Source organism: Pholcus phalangioides, unplaced genomic scaffold (genome assembly GCF_987345545.1).
Source record: "Pholcus phalangioides strain wild (caught in Gottingen) unplaced genomic scaffold, Ppha-v1.0 ptg000032l_1, whole genome shotgun sequence".
Taxonomy (NCBI): domain Eukaryota; kingdom Metazoa; phylum Arthropoda; class Arachnida; order Araneae; family Pholcidae; genus Pholcus; species Pholcus phalangioides.
In genome coordinates, this window is record NW_028301622.1 from 8,414,894 (window position 1) to 8,435,470 (window position 20,577).

At 42.5% G+C, this 20,577-nt stretch overlaps 1 protein-coding gene across 5 annotated transcripts in view; it reads left to right on the plus strand.

Moving 5' to 3' along the window:
* The window catches only part of LOC149066865 (ras-specific guanine nucleotide-releasing factor 2-like), a 416,992-nt gene that overhangs the window by 393,071 nt on the left and 3,344 nt on the right, over positions 1-20,577 (plus strand). For all 5 annotated transcript variants that reach the window (XM_089253071.1, XM_089253073.1, XM_089253072.1 and 2 more), the window contains exons 20-29: positions 4,371-4,557; positions 8,672-8,790; positions 8,941-9,056; positions 10,035-10,214; positions 14,024-14,121; positions 14,227-14,311; positions 14,407-14,604; positions 16,780-16,859; positions 20,079-20,196; positions 20,309-20,377. In XM_089253071.1, coding sequence (XP_089109197.1) covers positions 4,371-4,557; positions 8,672-8,790; positions 8,941-9,056; positions 10,035-10,214; positions 14,024-14,121; positions 14,227-14,311; positions 14,407-14,604; positions 16,780-16,859; positions 20,079-20,196; positions 20,309-20,377 — 1,250 coding nt within the window. The remainder of the gene's footprint in view (positions 1-4,370; positions 4,558-8,671; positions 8,791-8,940; positions 9,057-10,034; positions 10,215-14,023; positions 14,122-14,226; positions 14,312-14,406; positions 14,605-16,779; positions 16,860-20,078; positions 20,197-20,308; positions 20,378-20,577) is intronic.

The following is a 20,577-nucleotide window of genomic DNA, read 5'->3' on the forward strand; positions in this document are numbered from 1 at the left end:
TTCAAGGCGCGAATGCGAGCCGATCTCCCCGTTAAAAAGTCTCGCCACAGAGAGCAGCAGGCCTACAACGTTACAAATATTCAATCATTACACTTCACTCACAATTTGAAGTATAGATGGCAGCACTGAAATATCATACACAACACTAGCTACACACTTAGACTGTTAGGTGCACTCACTTAGGTGCACTCCAGACTCTGCCACGAAGCTGGGCTGGAAGAGATCTCGGCAACGGGATAAGTCCGGTGGCTGAGACCCTGGCGTTCATTCATTCATGTTATGAACAATAGACCTACACAGATTAGTGTATGCGCACTTTTTGCACACGAGTGTCCAATTATGAGAATTAGTATAACTAATCTACACAGATAAACCACATTGTACACTCGTGTGCAAAATTATGAGAATTAGCACATTATGTCGAATTTTTGAAAAACCAATGGACAGATTTTAATGAAATTTCGTACGAATATACAGTTATAATGGAGAAAGAGATATACCATACAAACAGTCATAGTACGTACATACCATATACCATACTCAGTTCAGTATGGGGTACGGTCCCCTCTCACGGTCAGACAGGTCGCACAGAGCGACGGCATACTGGGCACGAGGCAGTTGAGGAGTCCCCGAGGCAATCAGTCCCACTCCTGCAGCTCCGGGATGGTTCTAGGACGGGGATGGGGAGATGCAATTGCCCTTCCGAGAGCGTCCGAGACATGTTCTATAAGGTCTAGGTCAGGAGATCTGGCTGGCCAATCCTTACGCCGGATATTCCGGATTTCCAGATAATGGTTGACCAGGTGAGCCCGATGTGGACGAGCGTTGTGGTCCATAAACAGAAACCGAGGGCCAACTGAGCCCCTGAAAAGTCGGACATAGGGCTCTAATAACTCCTCTCTATACCTCCAAGCAGCTAGCCCCCCCCCGTAAAACACATGGGGGGGGGGTGCATGCTCCAACATGATGCCTCAATATGCCTGGAATATAGACACAATGTGCAAATTCCCTTGATTTTTTACATGAGTGTATGAATTGTATATTCAAGAATCAGTCTGGTGATAATTTGTATTACAGATAACCCTTCCTTTCTTCCTGTTGTAAATACAAATACAAATACAACGCCACAACAGGCAAAATGCCCAACGAGGTGGCTGAGAAAAAGATGCCCATAAAAATTTGGATGTCATATATTCCAAAAATACAGCAATCCAATTAAAAATGCAATTAACAAAAATTATAAACAATATATACACAAGATAAAATATTATACAATGCCCATAAAGAATACTTATGGTTTTCATTACAATGAAGATAATGGATTACTTTGTTGATCAACGGAACTATCGTGCGCGCTCACTGTGCGCCGCAGTAGCATGCATAAATAAATGGTAGCAAAAGGTTTAGGGACAACCGAAAAATCGTCATACCTCGAAAGCTTTGGATGTAATTATATATGAAAATTTTAGCGCGATAATTACAAGTGAAACTAAACAGTTTTCGGTGAATGTATCTTTGATTAGTGCCTGCACTGCTCCAGGAAAGAAAATAGTTTAAATTATAGTAAAGATCAAAACTTGGAAATAAATATAAAGACAATGAAAATCATGTGCAAAATTTTGTTTTTATCAAGAGAAAAAGTCGCATTTCTCCTTTATAATTTTTATTATTCGGGATGGCATTCATACAGATAAGCCATAGATAACTAGTTGTGTGACCGTCACACACACACACACACGTTTGATGACTACAATAAGATTCTCTCTCTCTCTCTCTCTCTCTCTCTCTCACTCACTCTCTTTGTTTTCGTACTGCGTACCATTTCTATACACTTCGTGAGTCAAAATGCCATACAAGTGCTGTACAGCATGAAGAAAAAGACTTTAAAGTGACCACTATAAAGGTTCCACTTGAAACTCCAACGCAACACCTTTCAGACTTTGAAACATGTGCAGGAGAATTGTGCTAATGAAACAAAAACTGTCTGAAAGTAGCTAGGGGTTTCCTCACAAAATAGTTCTGCCGAAACTGTGTTGAGAAGCCCGTATTTCCAAAATATGTTATTGCATAGTCAGTGATATTTAAAACATATATTCCATCTAAATTGCTTCTCATCCTAGGAAACATCCTCATTCCATTTGGCATCGAAAGATACGCGATTTTTGACCAATTCACAAATTGCTTTTCTCTTCCCTGTGCTCTTTTATAAGGAGAGGTTGTACCAGGCATTTCAATTTTTTTTTAATCGCATTATGCACAATTCGACGTGTGCAAGGAATGTTTTATTTCTCTTCTGAATTGTACAGAGATTTTTTTTTCACGAAAAAACTGTGAATAATCATCTTTTTTGACGAATGAAAAAAAAGAAAGAAGCTTTCTTGTGCGATCTTTTAGTCCATTCTCGTTCAAATTCATGAAACTTTGACCAAAAGTCCTCAATTTTTTCATTTTCCTCAAAATTTCAGGACTAAGCATCGCAGTTTCTGTGATATATGTGTTGTTTTTGGTCATTTTCACATTTTCAGAAAAAAAATTCGATTCTACAGCGTGGGGTATTTACGGGGGTTTGGGGCTTAGCAAGCTGTAGCCTAGGGCGGCAAGTACAGAGAGGCAGAAATTTGAGGTTGAGCGGCTAAGAAAATTAGTAGAATGGAAGATGTACGAAGGAATTCGTATAACTCTCAATAAATCTGCCTTAGCCCCTTACAAAGGTGGGGTTGACAGGGTTTCAGCCCTGGTGCCCAGGACGATTTTCATATTTTTTTCGCTCTATAAATTCACTAGTGAGACCCAGAGCGTTTGCGAGCATACAAATACAAATACAACGCCACAACAGGCAAATTGCCCAACGAGGTGGCTGACTTAAGAACATCATGGATCCCCGAGCCCCTACCTACTACTGCTACACCACACATGCACCCCCCCCCCCCCCGCGGAACCCCCCCCCAACGAATCGGTACATGCGGGAATGTGCGTGTACGTGTAGTGCAACCTGACGTAAAGTTTGTTTCTGTGTAATGCTTGCTATGTGTAGTGCTGTCATCTGCCCCCAGTTTTACTAACTATGAGTGAAGTGTTATGGTTGAATGATTTACCGTTGTAGGACTGTTGCTCTCTGTGGCGAGACTTTTTAACGGGGAGATCGGCTCGCATTTGCGCCTTGAAGTTGGGAACCACAGAAAACCAACTTCAGCCGACCACCACTGTGGGGTTCGAACCCGGATCCTCGCATCACGAGTCCGGCACTATAACCACTCGACCACCACAGCGGCATATGAGTGACAGAAACAGTGTGCAAGCATGGGAGTGACCAAAACGGTGTGCATGCATGTGAATGACCAAAACAGTGCGCAAGCATGTGAATGACCAAAACAGTGTGAAAGCATGTGAATGACTAAAAAGTGACTTAGAGACACAGGTGTAATTGCAGGGAGGAAAGAGGCCAAGCGGTTGGAGCTGGAGGGCACGGGTTGCCGAATTCGAGGAAAGAGTAGTCAAGAAAAGTGAACTAGAATGGGGGAAAACCGGCAAAATTCGTGCTCACAGGTGGCAAAATCATAAATGCGCCTCTGTTCCACAGCGCATGACTGATCAAGACAGTCTCGGCTGTAACGCCAACATCAGAAAAATGCAAATGTCTTTCCCCGACGTCAGGAAGGACACGTGTCTTTGTACTTTTTTTCCAGGTTTTGTGACCTTTACTATAAGAGACGTTAATTTCAATAAACCTTTTTCTCTGAAGCAGTGCAGTACTCATCAAAATTATTTTCAGTGGAACTTGTTTAGTTCCAATTGTAATTATCACTCTAAAATTTTCATATATTTGCGTTCCTAAGTTTTCGAGGTATGACGATTTTTCGATTGTCTTAACCTTTTTCCACTAAATAAATAAATAAATAATTTTATTGAGTTAACCAATAGGTACTTCAATGAGTGGCAATTCGTTGTTGCTACTTTTTTACAGTCATATGTACAAAATATACAATGCATTGTGAATATAATGAAGCATATATTTTGGTGTCAGAACGATTAATATATAAGGCAGGGGGGAAAAATGAATGAATGATAAGCACACAGAATAAACTTGGTCATAATATACGATAAATAATAGGTAACATACATATTAAGCGGACAAAAAGCAAGTAATAAAATTAAAAATTAATTAATGACAATAGAAATGTATGGAAGCCTTTTTCTCCACTACCTTAAAGTGATAATTTTTGTTTAGGTATCACCAGGGTTGTAATTTCGTAGAGGTAAAACATATACCTCCAAAAACCTCTTCATGTGTCAATGACTCTATTTCTCACAACTCACTGGTTCATAACGGAACTAATGTAAATTATCATTTATACTTTAAAAAATTACAGCTGGAAGCAAACGAGGAAGCAGTGACACGGAAGGAAGCAGCAGCACTTCCGTGACTCCAAGAAGTAGCTTCCAGACAGAGTCCACCATCTTGTCGACACCAAGAAGCAGCTTCCAGTTGCCAGATTCACCACAACACAGCAGCAAAGCTGGAGTAGTGGTCACATCCTCCAGGCAATCCACCAGGAGGTTAGTTGTGCCTTTTCTCTTGAAATACGTGCACATTTATGCACGCATACTGTAGCATGATGCACAATACTGTATGATGCACAATACTGTATGATGATATACAATGATGAACAATACTGTATGATGATATACATGATGCACAATACTGTATGATGATATACATGATGCACAATACTTTATGATGATATACAATGATGTGTACCAGTGGTTCTGAACCTGAGGGGCCATATGCTCCTATAGAGAGCTGTGAAGAAAGAAAGCTTTATCCAAGTGAAATATAGCGGGCAAAAATTTGACTACTTTCAGAATCCAGCATAGACCCATGGGGGACATTCCCGAAGCCTCATATCCATTGGGGCATGATGGGACTTGGTACCAGGGCTTCCGAATGAGTAAATATGTATTCAGTTACTTCCAGCTGAATATGGGGCCCTCAGATTATCACTTTTCCCGAGGACCCATGATGTTGAGATGACTATACATAAACCTCCCCCTCCCCGGGAAAGAACCTCACTGAACCAGCATATACCTCAAGAAAGATCCTCAACCCCGCTAGAATGGGATAGGCGTGGATCCAGAATAATGTTGCGGGAGGGTCGATTAATTATATAGATTCATTGGATCATTTCGCATTTTACAGACCTATTACTCCCATATTCGACTCTCGGGAGGGATGATCACCCACTTCCTGGATGCTTGCCAGAGCCCAGGGTTCCAAAGATGGATCTCTGAATTATAAATTTAGTTTGGATTAAATTCAATTTGATGAGTAGAAATTCTGTTGTTGAGGATGAGAGGCACTGGATAAGATGGGATGGGCCACGAGAAGAAAATGTTGTCTAAACAGGGAGGGGGAACATCATGGGTTGAAAAAGTTTTAGAAACGCTGGTATATATCATCCACAGTCCAGCCACATTAATGTGACCATTAGCAGAGAGTGTGGGTATAATATAGGTTCGTATGGTTGGCTTAAATTGGGAAGCGATGAGAAAAGCAAGTTTCTGAAATTGGGCAGTATACCAAAAATAGTTTGGAAAACTCTGGTGCGTACGATCTCGAATGGGGTGTTCAAAGGTTCACACACAGCAGAAAAGTCCCACACCATCCCAATCTATGACACAAGGAAATTGGCTAACGTTTGCCACTAAAGACAAGGTGGTATACATCTGGAATTAGATGTTGAAAAGTTTTCTCACATAGCATATAAACCCCACACCATCACAATCTGCGAAACAAGGGGATTGACTACCATTTGAATTCACTAAAAACAAGGCTGTATACATCTAGAATGGGATGTTGGAAAGTTCTCACACAGCATATAAGCCCCACACCATCACAATAACGGTAGTGAATCCACAAGGTGTCATACATCTGAAATGGGACAAGGTGGTATCGGAAAACCCTCAGGTTACTCGGGTCAGGGCAACGCTTTCTGAGTCCCACTGCTGCATTGATTTTGTAACTGCTCTCTAGCTCCCTATGAAACGCTCAAACTTGCAAATCAGAAGAGGCTCACTTTGTAGCACCACCAAAAAATTGAAATCGTTTCTACGAGTGGAACCGTTGAAAGGGTACCATCTCTTCATGCACTAAAGAAGAATGTTTCCCAAATTGAGGAATATTACCCCCCCCCCCGGGGGTGGGGGGAGATGGAAGGGTTGGAGGGAGCGTTAAAAGTTTTGAATTTAGTGTAAAATTAGAAAACATTCACTACGAGATGAGGACAAATACTAATTTATAATACACCGACAAATGTTTCGGTTCTCATGGGTGGCATTATCAAGGTGGAAAATACGTTCTGTCCAAACGAAAAACATGTCAGGATGAAAGAGCGTTTTCAGAGTTGTTTCCTTCACTTCGGTATTTTTTATTATCAGTTTTGACGTCATAGCTGTTCTTTTGTTGTTTGTGACGTCATATGTCCAGCTTGGCCCCCTTCGAATATTCTTCAAATGGTTTTTTTTCAAAATGGAAATGTGGTGGGGCAATGGAATGGAGGGCGTTGATTTTGGTCATTTACTAATTGTTCTTGAAAAGCCTTTATGTAAGTACCCTCAAAGAAGTCTAAAAGAAATGGTGATCGCGCGCGAAGTTTTTGGATCACCTTAGCCTCTGGAAAACTGAATTTGTGGTCTTCACCCCAGCAGTTTAAAGCTATTGTGGACCTCTTGATTTTTAACATACCTCTTATGTTCACTTAATCTACATTTCAGAAAGCGTTCGGTTTGACCGATGTAGCCTTAGAGACATCGATGTAGCCTTAGGACTTACAAATATATATATACATTCATTGAGTACATGTGCTTTGCCCCCCCCCCCCTGGAAAAAGTTGAAATGACGGCCCTGCAAAAAAGTCTGTATTGTTATTGAGAGTTGATTCGGTTTTAGGTCTGACCACGTTTTTCGTTGGGACTGAATGTGTTTTCTACCTTGATAACGGCACCCATGTGTGCCGAAACATATGTCGGTGTTCTATTATAAATTGTTTTTTGTCCTCATCCCATTGTGAATATTTTCTATAGTTTCGAGCAAAATGATTCTTTTTGATTTTTATAGGATCCTATGGGTTGGCTTGAGTTGGAAAGGGGAGGGGGGGATGAGCAGACAAATTTTTTAAAGAAGGGGAGATGGAAGAACACGGAACCCTAAAAAATTCCCGAACCCCGAGAGCTTTCTTCCTTGAAGAAGAAAACTTCCTTGCAGAGCCATATCCCTACCCGACGTAGAGAGTTCGCAAGCACGTGAGTGACCAAAACATTAACCTGGTGAGCGAGAGACGACAACTGTTGACCGAGAGAATCTGAAAGCATGTGAACCACCAAGACTTACGAGACAGAGGCACATTCGCGGTGTGGGCAGGGGAAGGGCAGCTAATTTGGAGGCATGACTAGGCAAGAAAACTCGACTAGAATGGGTGAAGGACGTAGAAATTTGTTTAGCCCACATGGGACGAAATTATAATTCTGTCTTCGGAGGAGGCTCCGGCCCTAATTGCATGGACCTAAAATTTTGTGGCTCTTGTCAATTGCTCGAATGTCCGCTTGGGAAAATGAGGCACCTGCTATGTATCATAGCACCTGATCTCATCATCGTGGAGTGCTCCTATGCACACGAGAAGCCCCCCTTCCCCCGGGCTGGCCTGGCATGTCCATGCGTTAACACCTCTCATGGGTAATTTATAAAAGAGAATCGGGCAATCTCTTCCTTCTCCAAATCAGGTGTCTTCACACTCCTGCCACGTCCATTATCCTTTATGCCACTGGCTAAGGAGCCCGTTCCTCACAGACACCGCTGTAATCTCTCATAGGTTTTTCTATCCGGCACACGTCTCGTTGGAAAATGCTCCCGTTACTGCCTTTGGGCTTCCAGAGCATTCCCGTCCGCAATACCATGTATGTCCGTCTCTTTCTGATTCATAAAACCAGCCATCCCTACTTGAATCCGCGATAAAAATGACGATAAGTGCCAAAAACAGAGCTTTGTGCATTCAATGACAGCGCCGTCTAGCGGTTAATAACTTGCGTTAATACCATGGATTGTATGACAAAAATAGCTTGTTAGATGTCATCTATCATTTCTTAAATTTTCTCATGTGAGTTTGAATCACCCTGTATATACTATACCGTGAATAAAACGATGATTGATGGAGAATTTTTGTAAAAACGCATGCTATATATAGATGCTCTTCTTAAGGGATTTTTAGGATGTCTTTGATGATGTCTTGGATTCATGATTTCTTTGATGATGTCTTTTATAATCACTTCATTATATGTCTTTTATAATCACTTCATTATATGTCTTTTATGATCACTTCATGATGTCTTTTATAATCACTTCCTGATGTCTTGACTTTATGATGTCTTATGATCACTTCATGATGTCGTGACTTTATGATGTCTTATGATCACTTCATGATGTCTTATGATCACTTCATGATGTCTTATGATCACTTCATGATGTCTTTGATGATGTTTTGTGATCACTTCATGATGTCTTTGATGATGTCTTATGATCACTTCATGATGTCTTTGATGATGTCTTATGATCACTTCATGATGTCTTTGATGATGTCTTTGCGACGGGATCTTTCTCATTTGCAATTTCTCTTTACAGGTCAAGCACAGCATCGGGTGCAGCAGCTTTCGCAGTTGCAACAGCAGGTTCTAGTAACCCACCAGAGCCTCCTATATCTCAGCCGCAGTCCCGAGCGGGAAGCAGATTGCCGAGTGCTGGTGAGCTACTACCTCGCAATAAAAAACTACTTAAATAATAAATGCTCGTGCATATTTCGAATGTCCACATTAGAATAGATCTTATGATATCGTTACGTTTGTTTTGAAATTGATTTCTTACGTGTTCAAATCTTCTGCGACGTGTTACAGCTGGAGCTGACCTAAAGATCCCCTATGCCAAAGCCAAACGGGAGTCTATGATCAGCACTGCAGCCACCATGAGGGTACTGAACGTACTGAGGCACTGGGTTTCCAAACACTCGCAGGTAACGTACAGCAATTTCTCTCTTATCAATCCTCGCACCCATCAAGAACCATCGTTGATGGACTAGAGCAGGTGGTTCTTAGCCTTTTTCAACCGCGACCCAAAATCAGCAACAAGATCAGCTTCGCCACCTATGGATATTCGTATAACCTTTCTCGGAAACTCCTGCAAAACAAGTTTAAGTCGAGACTCATAGCTTAAGAATCCCTGGCTGTAAGTGGTTTTGTAAGACCCACCTCGGAAGTCACTACGAATCAAGTTTTTGTTGTGACCCACAGCTGGCGGTTAGTTGATTTGTACGTCCCATTTCGAAGTCCCTTTGAATCAAGTCGGGGGTTGGAACCCATTCCTCAAGAGCCACTGGTTATTGGTGGATTTGTATGATGCGTCCCGGAAGCTTCTGCGATACAAGTTTGGATCGTAATTCGCAGATTAAAGTTAAGAACCCCGTAGACTTAACTCACTTCACTTCTAATATATAGATGGCAGCACTGAAAAATTAGACAGCACTATATACACACACTCACACTTCCGGCACAACTCACTCGGTAGAAAATTGCCATGGCGATAGACCGGAGTTGTGTTCGGTTTGGAAAACAAGAAAAAGGTTAAGAAACCCCTGGACCAGAATCTTTTTCAGCTCCTCTAGTTACGCACCGGTTCCATTCCGAGCACCGTCCGTAAGTCGGAGTGTTCGTAAGTAGGAATGACACCAACCTGGAGAGAATTTACTGATTTCATGTCTTTTCAACGAGTGGGAGAGCAGGAAGAAGAGTCTTTTTAAAATATTTTTTCTAAACATCGCCGAGGTAAATTTAAGAATCCACCAAATGTCGCAAGAACTTCGGTTCGTAATATCGAATAGCCAGTAAGTCGGGGGAAATAGCTGTTGTTATATGTTCTGCATGCGTGTATTGTTATATACGATTACTGTATACGATGCGTATATTGTTATTATACGATCACACAATCGTTGCAGGACTTCGAGAATGACCCGAAGTTACTGCAGCTGACAACCGAATTCTTGGAGGAACTGGTCCATAACACAAGCCTGTTACCAGCCGAGCAAAAAGCCGCCGTACAACTGTTGCAAATGATTTCCAATCAGGACAGAGAAAAGCAAACCGTCGATCTCGATCTTTTACTCGCTGCACCCGTGGTAAGTCTGCTATGAATATCCACTCGCAAGGGGTCATTCAAGTATTACGTCAGCATCGGGGGAGGGGAGGGGGTTTCGGATTTGCTGACAGGGGGGGGGCGTTTGAAGGTTGCTTACGTCATCAACCAACCCTTTTTGAACATATGAAATATTCTAGGCTGCTGACGAAATTTTGCTGACAGGGGGGAGGGGGGGGTCAAAAATGGCTGAAAATCTGCTTACGTAATACTTGAATGGCCCCCAACTAATCTCGATTCAACTAGCGCATTTTTTACGCCCATTGACAGACACAACATGGCCCTCGCATTATTGAATTCGGTCTTGACCCTTGACATGACACCAAAATTTTTAATTAACTTTTGACCACCAGACCAGACCAGAATTGAGTTCTGAGCCGATTCCTAGCCCGTGAGGGCCAACTGCCGGCATAAAAACTGTCCAAGAAGGCCTGTGAATATAATATTTCTTAATAATTAACTTTTGAATTAATTATCAAGAAATATTATAGTTTTAAAAATTAAAAATATACAGGGTGGGCAAAAAGTCCATCGAAACTTCATAATAACTGAAATAAAAAACGGCTTGCAGGGTTAGCATCGCTGGGTCACGGCAGTTTTTTTTAAGACCAGGAAAAAAAATAACTAAAAAACAGTCGATAGGGGGTGCTGACGTACACGAGTCAAAGAAAAGGTACGCAAATAACGAACAGAATGCCACCAAATCGTTTATTACAGCAGTATGTGTTCCACGTGACCACCTACACATTGCAGGCGAGTCACAAATCCAACAACATAGCAAGGCTTAGTCAGACTAGCGGACGTATCGAAATTTAGGTGACCACGAGTAATCTTATGAAGCAGGGCTAAGCGGGAGATAAGCCAGTGGGGGTAGACCAAGTTAGAGTTTAATTAAACTCGGAAACGGAACTGAAAGAGGACCAGCAGTCGGGAATAAAGCGGATGATTTATTATGGATAGATTCAAGTTTGTCGATGTTACTAGAGTTGTGGGGGGGTCCCAGACCTCAGCTGCATGTTTCTCAAACACTTGTCATCGTTTATCCGCAGCTCTGCGGAACGGTATAGAAAAGAATCGTTTCAAACACTGTGAACGGGCACACGTCAATTGTTCAACCATTCGCGACGTCCTAGACCAGTGTTTCCCAAAGTGGGCAATATCGCCCCCTGGTGGGCGATGGAATGGGCCAGGGGGGGCGATAGAAGTTACGGATTTAACATAGGATCCTATGGGTTCCGTTGAGTTGGGGGGCGATGAGGGAAAAAAATTTCTGAAGAAGGGGGCGATGTGGAACGAAAAGTTTGGGAAACTATGTCCTAGACCAAGGATGCTTTACCTATTTACCTTTTGTAGTGTGTGCTGGCCGTTGCATTGGCTTGAAAACATGTCGCGGGCCACTTAAATAATCAGTAAATGTGTCTCGGATCGCTCAAGTGCTCTGGATTTGTGCCATTGGTTACTTAAAAAAATCTATGAATATGCCGTAGTTAAGGATGATTCTAAATTCATACACAAACTTTAAGAGACACCTACCTGAACAAAAAATCATTTTTGACCACAGAATGCGCGGTCGAATCGAAATAGCAAAGGCGGTAGAGGGTGTTTTTTGGAGAGTGCACGACAGCATTTCATCAAATATCAATACTGGCGAATTGCAAATATCATATTTTTCCGTCGGATTTGACGCGATATGTGCTATCAGCCATTCGAGGGTGCACATGCGCCTTCGGGTTGCATTGGACTTTGTTTTTCATTGATGCAAGGTAAGGACCATCAAGGTCAAGGTTATGCTGCGCCAAACAATGATCAAGTGGTAGAATGACTTGTGGTAGAATTTCCGTTGGCCCAGGTTGCACCATGAGGCCTTCTCATGGTGCAACCTGGCAATACACATTACAATACCCTGCACCCTCGAATGGGTGATTGCACTTATTGCAGCAATTCCGTCAGAAAAATACGATGTTTACTCTAGGTGAAGCGCTGTTGAGCACTCTAAAAACACCTTCTACCGCCTTTGCTATTGCGATTCGAGCGCACATTCTATGATCAAAAATGCTTGTTAAGGTGTCTTGTATCACTTCTTTAAGTTTGTCCCATGAATTTAGAACCACCCTGTATAAATATGCCACAGGTCACTAGAATGTGACCATCTAGAATGTGCCACGGGCCACTTGAGTAACGTGTAAACGTGCCTTAGCCGCTTCAGTGCTCTGGTACTTAGTCGTGGGTCCCTCAAGTGACCTTCAAATATACCGCGGGCCACTTAAACCATCTGTAAATATTTTGTGTGCCCCTTAAATAATTTGATAATATGCCGCGGGTCACTCAAACCCTGTGGAAATGTGACTGGGCAGCTTGAATCATCTGGAACTGTGTCACAGGTGACTGAAGTGATGAGGAACTGTACCACAGGTCACTTAAGTGCTCAGAAACAGTGTCCCGTGTCACTCAAGAGATATTTAAAAGCACCGCGAACCACTCAAGTGATGTGGAATTGCACCGCGGGTCACTTAAGTGGTGGGGAAAACCACGAGTGATCTCTAAATATGCCGCGGGTCCCTTAGTAATCTGGAAATGTGCCGCGGGTCACTTCGCGTTCCACATCATATGAGTTGGAGGGCTACATTTGGCCCTGGGCCACGGGTTAAGCATGCATGTCCTGAACAGAGTTTGGTGATGTCGCTAGAAGCCACCTCGCATAATGTGAGAACCACTGGTCTAGACTATTTTACCCCGTTTACATCAGGGACGGGGGATTCAGCATTCATATAACTACTACTTAACAGTACACGTACCTTGTATACATTCCTCTGCGAAATTTCTAGCGAATCAGTACATACCGTCATGGTCCAGACAAGGGCAGGGCTGACAATGCTCTATTTCTGGGGTCCGGGACGATTGTTATCCTTTTTTATTTTTCACGGCATAAATTCTCTTTAGCAAGGCCGTCAAAGATCACAGCCTAGGGGGCCCGCTGCAAGATATGGGGTCCATGGGATCCAGTAATTTCGCCTCTGACATTTCACCCCCCCCCCCCCGATGTTTCGGCCACCTTGAACAAAGTGAGTCACTGTTTTCGTTATCAAGTTAGTGACCGTATGAGTGACCACACATACTTGGTTTCTCATACGGTCGGTCACTCACACCTTCATGTGTTCATTCATACATCACGCACCTACTCATCTGGTCACTCACTCGTCCATTCATATGGTCACTCACTCGTCCATTCATGTGGTCACTCACGTATTCACTTGATTACTCATATGGTCACTCACGCATTCATTTGATTACTCATATGGTCACTCACGCATTCACTTGATTACTCATATGGTCACACACTTGGTAACTCATGCGGTCATTCACTCATGTGGTTACTCACCCACTCACTTGGTCACTCATATTGCCATTCATTCATAATGTACTTACTCACATACTTACTTGATTTGTCTTAGGGTCACTCACCAGCTCACTTGGTGACTCAAATGGGCACACACGGTTATCGCAGGTGAAATGTACCGGGGACGAAACGTCGGGGCGAAATTTCCTTAGACCGGGTGCCATGCATGCCGGCACGTGTGTTCTGAATGTGTATGGCCCTAACGTATTTATGTTGTCAGAATTGTGCATGCTTTGTGTTCTGCTAACATATTCATATCACTTCAGAGAGTCACAAAACTATTTTCGCACCGGATCACCAAATCACCAAGTCCATCCCAATTTGGTTAATAACCTTTTTTTTTTTGTCATTTTTACCGCATCACTCTGTACTGATTACCACAATTTGTATTTCAGACGCCAAGCAAAGAGAACATAGAGCACCTTTCTGCCCTAGAAATAGCGGAAGGGATGACTTACCTGGACCACAAGATCTTCATATCCATTCGGAGCGAGTGAGTAGTGCTCTATCAATAGTTATTATACTGGCAGGTGACCTGTTGTTGTCCAAGCCAACCCTGTCCATTGAATAATGTTCACATTATGTAACTGTGTTTCAGGGAGTTTTTATGCCAAGCATGGATGAAGCCAGAGAAAGCCACAAAAGCTCCCAACATACTCCTGATGACACGACGCTTCAATGACGTGAGTTGTTTGCTTCTCTGTGTGTATCTTACAATATCCATAAAGCAGTATCGAAATATGATGTATTAACATTGGTTTTGTTTTACGATGCCCAGGTGAGCCGCTTAGTTGTTTCCGAGATAATGAGAGCACCAATGATGTCAAATCGTGTCGTCATTATAGAGAAATGGGCCGCAGTCGCCGATATATGTCGCTGCCTCCATAACTTCAATGGCGTCTTGCAAATCTGCGCTGCTTTCATGAACAGCTCTGTATTCAGGCTGAAGAAAACTTGGGAGAAAGTGTCAAAAACAGTAAGCCCCTCCCTCTCTTTATCTTTTTCTATATACAGGGTGTCCTGTAAGTGTTATCATAGCCTTCATCTTATTAACGTAGAGGTATGATTTCAGTTCAAAAAAAATGCTCAACAAGCGTTCAAAAATTACTTTGTACCAATTCTGAGAGAGAGTGAAGTGTACCAAAATAAAAAATTAAAAAATCTAAATATTTTAACGGTCCCCTCCCCCCTCTCCAACTTCCAGTTAGAAAGTTGTTGTTCTGTCTCTCCTGATGCCAACAGAAAAAATTCCATGTTTCTAAGTGTAATATTCACAGAGATATTCGAAAAACGGAGGAAATTTGGTAAAGAACAGCGTTAAATGCGGGAAAACTGTTTTACCCTCGTTGAGATAGATATAGAGAGGGTGGTCAAAACCCCTGGGCCATGCTGGAAAATTTTAAAAGAGCGACGTTGAGAGTGTGTAAGCATAGGAGTGCAGGGCCGTCATTTCAACTTTTTAAAGGGGGGGGGGGCAAAGAGCATGTACTAAAGGTACGCATATATATATATTTGTATATACATTTATATATAACCATGTGTAGTGTATTTTCAAAAGGCAGGGCGGGCCGTCGCCCCCCCCCCAAATGACGGGCCTGTAGGAGTAATAATGTGACCATAGTGTGACCACCCATAAATGTGACCTAGTAAGTAAAGGGACAGGTCACCCAAAAGATTGATCAAAATAGTGTGCAAGCGTGTGAATGACCAAAAAAGTGACCAAGACAACGTTGGATCGGGTGGGTGAGAGATTGTACGAGTGACCTAGAGTGGGCAAGTGAATGACCGGAACACTGTACAAGCATGTGATCAACCAAAAGAGTGACCTAGAAAGTGTGTGAGCATGAGATTGAGCGCCCGTTTAAGTATTACGTCAGAAATTTTTTAGACAATTTTGAACCCCCCCCCCCCCCAGCAGAAGTCAGCAAAACTCTGATCCCCCTCCTCCCAGTGTGGTTCTACATCGCTCAAGTTACCCGCGGAACATTACCAGATTACTTAAGTGATCCGTGGCATAATTACGGATTACTTGAGTGATGCGTTGCACAGTTCCAGAGCCCTTAAGCGGCCCGGAAACATTTCCATAGCACTTAAGCATCCCTGACACATTTTCTGAGCACTTGAAGGATTCATGAAACATTTATAGATCGCTGAAGTGGCTCTGTAAGGGATTTATCATGAGGGAGAATGTTAGTTCAGGTGGGCACAAACTAGCGAAAATATATTCTCGTTTTTGGCGCACCGAGTAAGATGTCATTAAGAATATTTCATATTTTCATAAAGGGTGATTGATGACGTAAGCATCATCCAACCCCCTCCCCCCTCCCTGTCATCAAACGTCAGCAAATCGGAAACCCCCGTCGATGCTGACGTAATACTTGAATGACCCCTGACGAAAAGAGTGATGTCATGTATGTTTAAGCATAGGAGTGACCAAAAGAGTGACGTTGAGTATGTTTAAGCACAGGAGTGACCAAAAGAGTGACGTTGAGTATGTTTAAGCATAGGAGTGACACAAAAAGTGATCTAGTAAGCAAGAGGACAGGTCAGTGAACGCCCAAAAGATTGACCAAGAATTGACCAAGATTTACCATGTGTACAAGCATGTGAATGACGAAAAAGTGACTTAACGAAAAGGGCATATTTACAGGGGTTGGAGGGGGCTGAGCAGGTTACCGCCTAGGGCGGTAAATTTGACGAATAATTGGTCAAGAAAATTAGGCTAGAATTGGAGAAGGGCGGCGAAATTTGTATAGCCCACAGGCAGGGCCGTCTTAAGAGCATCATGGGCCCCCGGGCCAAGTGGTTTTTTTGAGCCCCTACCAGACAAATTTTCAAATTTCAACCGGTTCTAATATCTCCGAGGCCCCTCTTACCTTGAGTGCCCGGGTGGGCCCATGCGTTCAAAGGGCACTGCCCACAGGTGGCAAAAATCATAAACCCGCCTTTGTCTACTGGACAAACTGCACTTCCTCTAAAATGCCGGCCCCAGCAGTTTCCTATCCGACCTCCTACATTATTAAATGCTAAAATTCTATTCAATATAGCATATATTCCCTGCACTTTTGTTTCCCGTAGGCTTAAACTAATTTATGGTGTGTGTAAAAATTTCCTGATTGCAATTTATCTCTCACTCAATCTCTTTTTTCAGACAAAACAAAGCATAGATAAACTTCAAGCATTAGTTTCTGCAGATGGGAGATTCAGAAATATGCGCGATGCTCTGCACAGGTGAGTACAAAGCTCGAGCAAAGTACTTGCACATGAATTCAGTTTGTAGAAACACTTGAGGAGGTTAAGATTACAATTTCAAACATCTCCAGAGGATCTAACGGCACCCCTTCCCTCAGGGCCGTCTTAAGAGTATCATGGGCTCCCGGGCCAAGTAGTTTTTCGGAGGCCCTAGCTGGTAAATCCTAGAAAATTTCAATCGGATCTCATTTTTGTGAGGCCCCTTTTCTCTTGAGGCTCGGGTAAGCCCATGCGTTAAAACGGCACTGCCCTCACTCCCTCCCACACAAGTTAGGAATTATTTGATGATGGGCACCGCAAAGGCTCTATCGACAATTGTCAATGTTAGTCATTGCCTCGGGTGAGGGGCTCAGCAGGGCCGTTTTAAGAGTATCATAGGCCTCCGGGCCAAGTGATTTTCCTGAGCCCTACCTAACAAATTTTCGAAAATTTCAGCCGGTTCCAATTCCTGTGAGGCCCGTCTTCCCTTGAGGCCCCTGGGTCGTGCCCGGGTGGGTTCATGCGTTAAGACGGCACTGGGGCTCAGCCGTGTACGGTGCTTTATTATGCGTACATAAATGTATTATATGTACGACAATAAAACGCATTACAAAAAAAAATTACAAATTTAAAAATTTACGAATAGCAAAAATTCATAATATTCAAATTTCACAAGTCTATGGCTTTGTAGCTCTAGTCTCTAGTGAGAACCTTTGTCGTTTACCATGGCCAGGCCAGATCCTGGGCCACGTCTACTCTTCCCGGCTTGGTGGCTCGGATGAACCCTTCGTGTTGCTGTGGTCAGCCCAGTTGCTTGGTCACATCTCCTCACTCGGCTTGGCTCTAGTGAGCCCACTACCGTGGCCAGGACCACGTATACGCTTTTCAAGAAAGGCTTGGTATATCGGGTGACCTCTTCGTGTCACTGTGGCCAGTTAGGGCCTCTCTCGGCTAGCCTACGGCTATGTAACTAGTGTCTAGTTGTTGTTTACGTGTCCAGGCCAGCTTCTGGGCCACGTCTACTCTTCTCGGCTTGGTGGCTCGGGTGAGTCTTTCGTCTCGCTTTTGCCAGCCCAGGTGCTGGGCTCACCTCTAACCTCTCGGCTTGGTGGCTCGGGTGAGTCTTTCGTCTCGCTTTTGCCAGCCCAGGTGCTGGGCCCACCTCTAACCTCTCGGCTTGGTGGTTCTAGTGAGCCCTTTACCGTGGCCTGTCTTAATCACGAATTTTGATATAATAACACAAAGTATCTCAAGTTATCTCTGACCAATCTCGGACCATCGTTAAGTGGCGTTGCACACCATTTAATGAATCCTTGTCAAACTTCTCGCTTAATCTGTAAGATTAATATTTGTTGATAGTTACTCTTTATTCCACAAAAGTACTGCACTTTGATGGGTGTGGAGTGACTAGGTGTCCCAAAATTAGAGAGGCCATTTGGAAAATGAATATTAAAAAACGGGAAGCGATAGAATTGCACACTGCTGTTTTCCAAAGCACATACACTTTCTGCATTGTATTTATAGTGTGACCACGGAAAGATAGTCTCTGATCTTGTATCACCTTCATGAAGGAAAGAGGGGGGGGGGTTCATTCTCCAGTAGGGAGAAATGGGGAAAAAAATTAACATCCTCCAGGATTGCTGTTGGAGTTCTTTTTCCCCATTTCTCCCTACTGAAGAATAATCCCTCTCTTTTCGTGATGAAAGTCATGCAGTGTCAGAGGTGGATTTTTCCGTGGCCACACTAAACTTAGGAAACAGTAAATTTTCTGCCAGACCGAATTTTAATATCTGTTACAAGTTTTTGCGACAGATGACGCTGCAGTCCGGGAAAACTAAAATGCGAAATTTTCAAAATACCTACTGCTTACAACAATGGAATGGTATAATCCGAGTTTGCAGAAACCCACACAAACGTCTCAGCCGAGCCGAAATTTGATTGAAGAATTTCGAAATTAGTTAAAACGTTTGTTAGCACAGGCGGCGTTGCAAACTGAAAAACCAGTGAGTGCCGTGGTGATAAAATGCTCGTCTACCACCATGAAGGTTTCCGTCAGGTCTTAGATTCGAACCGGGAAAGAATATAGATAACAAGATATTTTTCCCTAACGTGAGGCTACACACACCAATAGATGGCGCATTCATTTAAATCTAACTTGTTAACAGCAGTAAATTGCAGTGTATAGCGATATGGCTGGAGTTGGTGTGCGGTGAAGTAGTATATTCATGAAACTAAAATATAGTGTTTCCGAAATCTCGGATGAGACGTATGCATGTTTCCTGCGAATTTTGTTCTGAGACTACACCGTGTTGATGCAAACATTGGACATTTTGAAAGCCTAACGTTTTATATTTCCAGACTGCAGCACCCTGCAGGAATAAACCCTGTAACCTGGCACTATCATTCAATGTAAAAAGAGCTGTTTTAGTCACTTATCGTCATTTCCGTCGTATACTGTAGAACAACGGTTCTCAACCGGTGCTCCGTGGAGCTCTTGGGGCTCCGCAGCCACTCTAAGAAAATAAAATTAATCAGAAAATTTGAAAAATAAAAAAGGCCTAAAGGGCTCCGACGTACAAATTAAAAACTAAAAAGATCTCCTCGAGTCAAACAGGGCTCCGAAATCGAATTTATACACTGGAAAGGGCTCCGCGATCCAGAAAAGGTTGAGAACCGCTGTTGTGGAAGAAATGGCGGGTGTCACGAATCAAGAAGAGGTGGAGACCCATTCCATGTACATCAACCCTTGGTTTACGAACTTAATTCGTTCCTGAAGTCCGTTCGTAAACCCAAATTGTTCACAACCCGAAATAATTTTTCCCATAGGAATCAATGTAAAATGGATTAATTCGTTCCTGGGACCCCGAAGACTTCTATTGCCAATTTTTGCACATAATTGCTTTACGCTCAAAGTGCCTAATGTAAAACAAACTGAAATTCAGCATTCTCGTCCTCAGAACCATACATAAAATGCATGTCAACCTTTCCATTCTGTCTACAATCCACGATGCATTCATCGAAAGCACTGTCTGTGTCACGACCATGCATCGTACGACGAAAATTGTTTTTTTCGCATGTGTTCCGGTACTCCGCCCACGAGTTCTGAATCACCCCACACAAGAATTTTCCAACCAGAAATGCAAGAATGATAATTAAACTTTCGCGGTCTCTTAGAATCGTCTTATCAATTCATAATCGGATCATTTAATTTTTTTGCAGATGCGATCCCCCGTGCATACCATACTTAGGAATGTATCTAACGGACCTGTCATTCATAGAAGAAGGAACTCCAAATTTCACTGATGAAGGTCTGCTCAATTTTTCCAAAATGCGAATGGTAAGGCATGTTCAACATTAGCGTTAATTATATCAGTCTATGTATCTTATTGGAAGATATTAGATCATTCAGCACAGAGAAAACTTGCATTTTTCCTCTTCTCATTTTTTAGATTGCTCACGTGATACGGGAAATAAGACACTTCCAACAGACACCTTATAAAATTGAACTAATTTGCAAAGTAAGTCAAAAAATAACATTTGTTTCAACGTTGATGTTTTTTGTACATGAAATTCGTCGTTTTCTGTAGACAAGAGATCGCCAAATCTTTTCTATAGAAGACCAAAAATAATGGCAACGTCATTAGAACAAATATTCATTTTATTATCACAAAAAAAAAAAAAAAAAAAAAAAAAAAAAAAAAAAAAAAAAAAAAAAAAA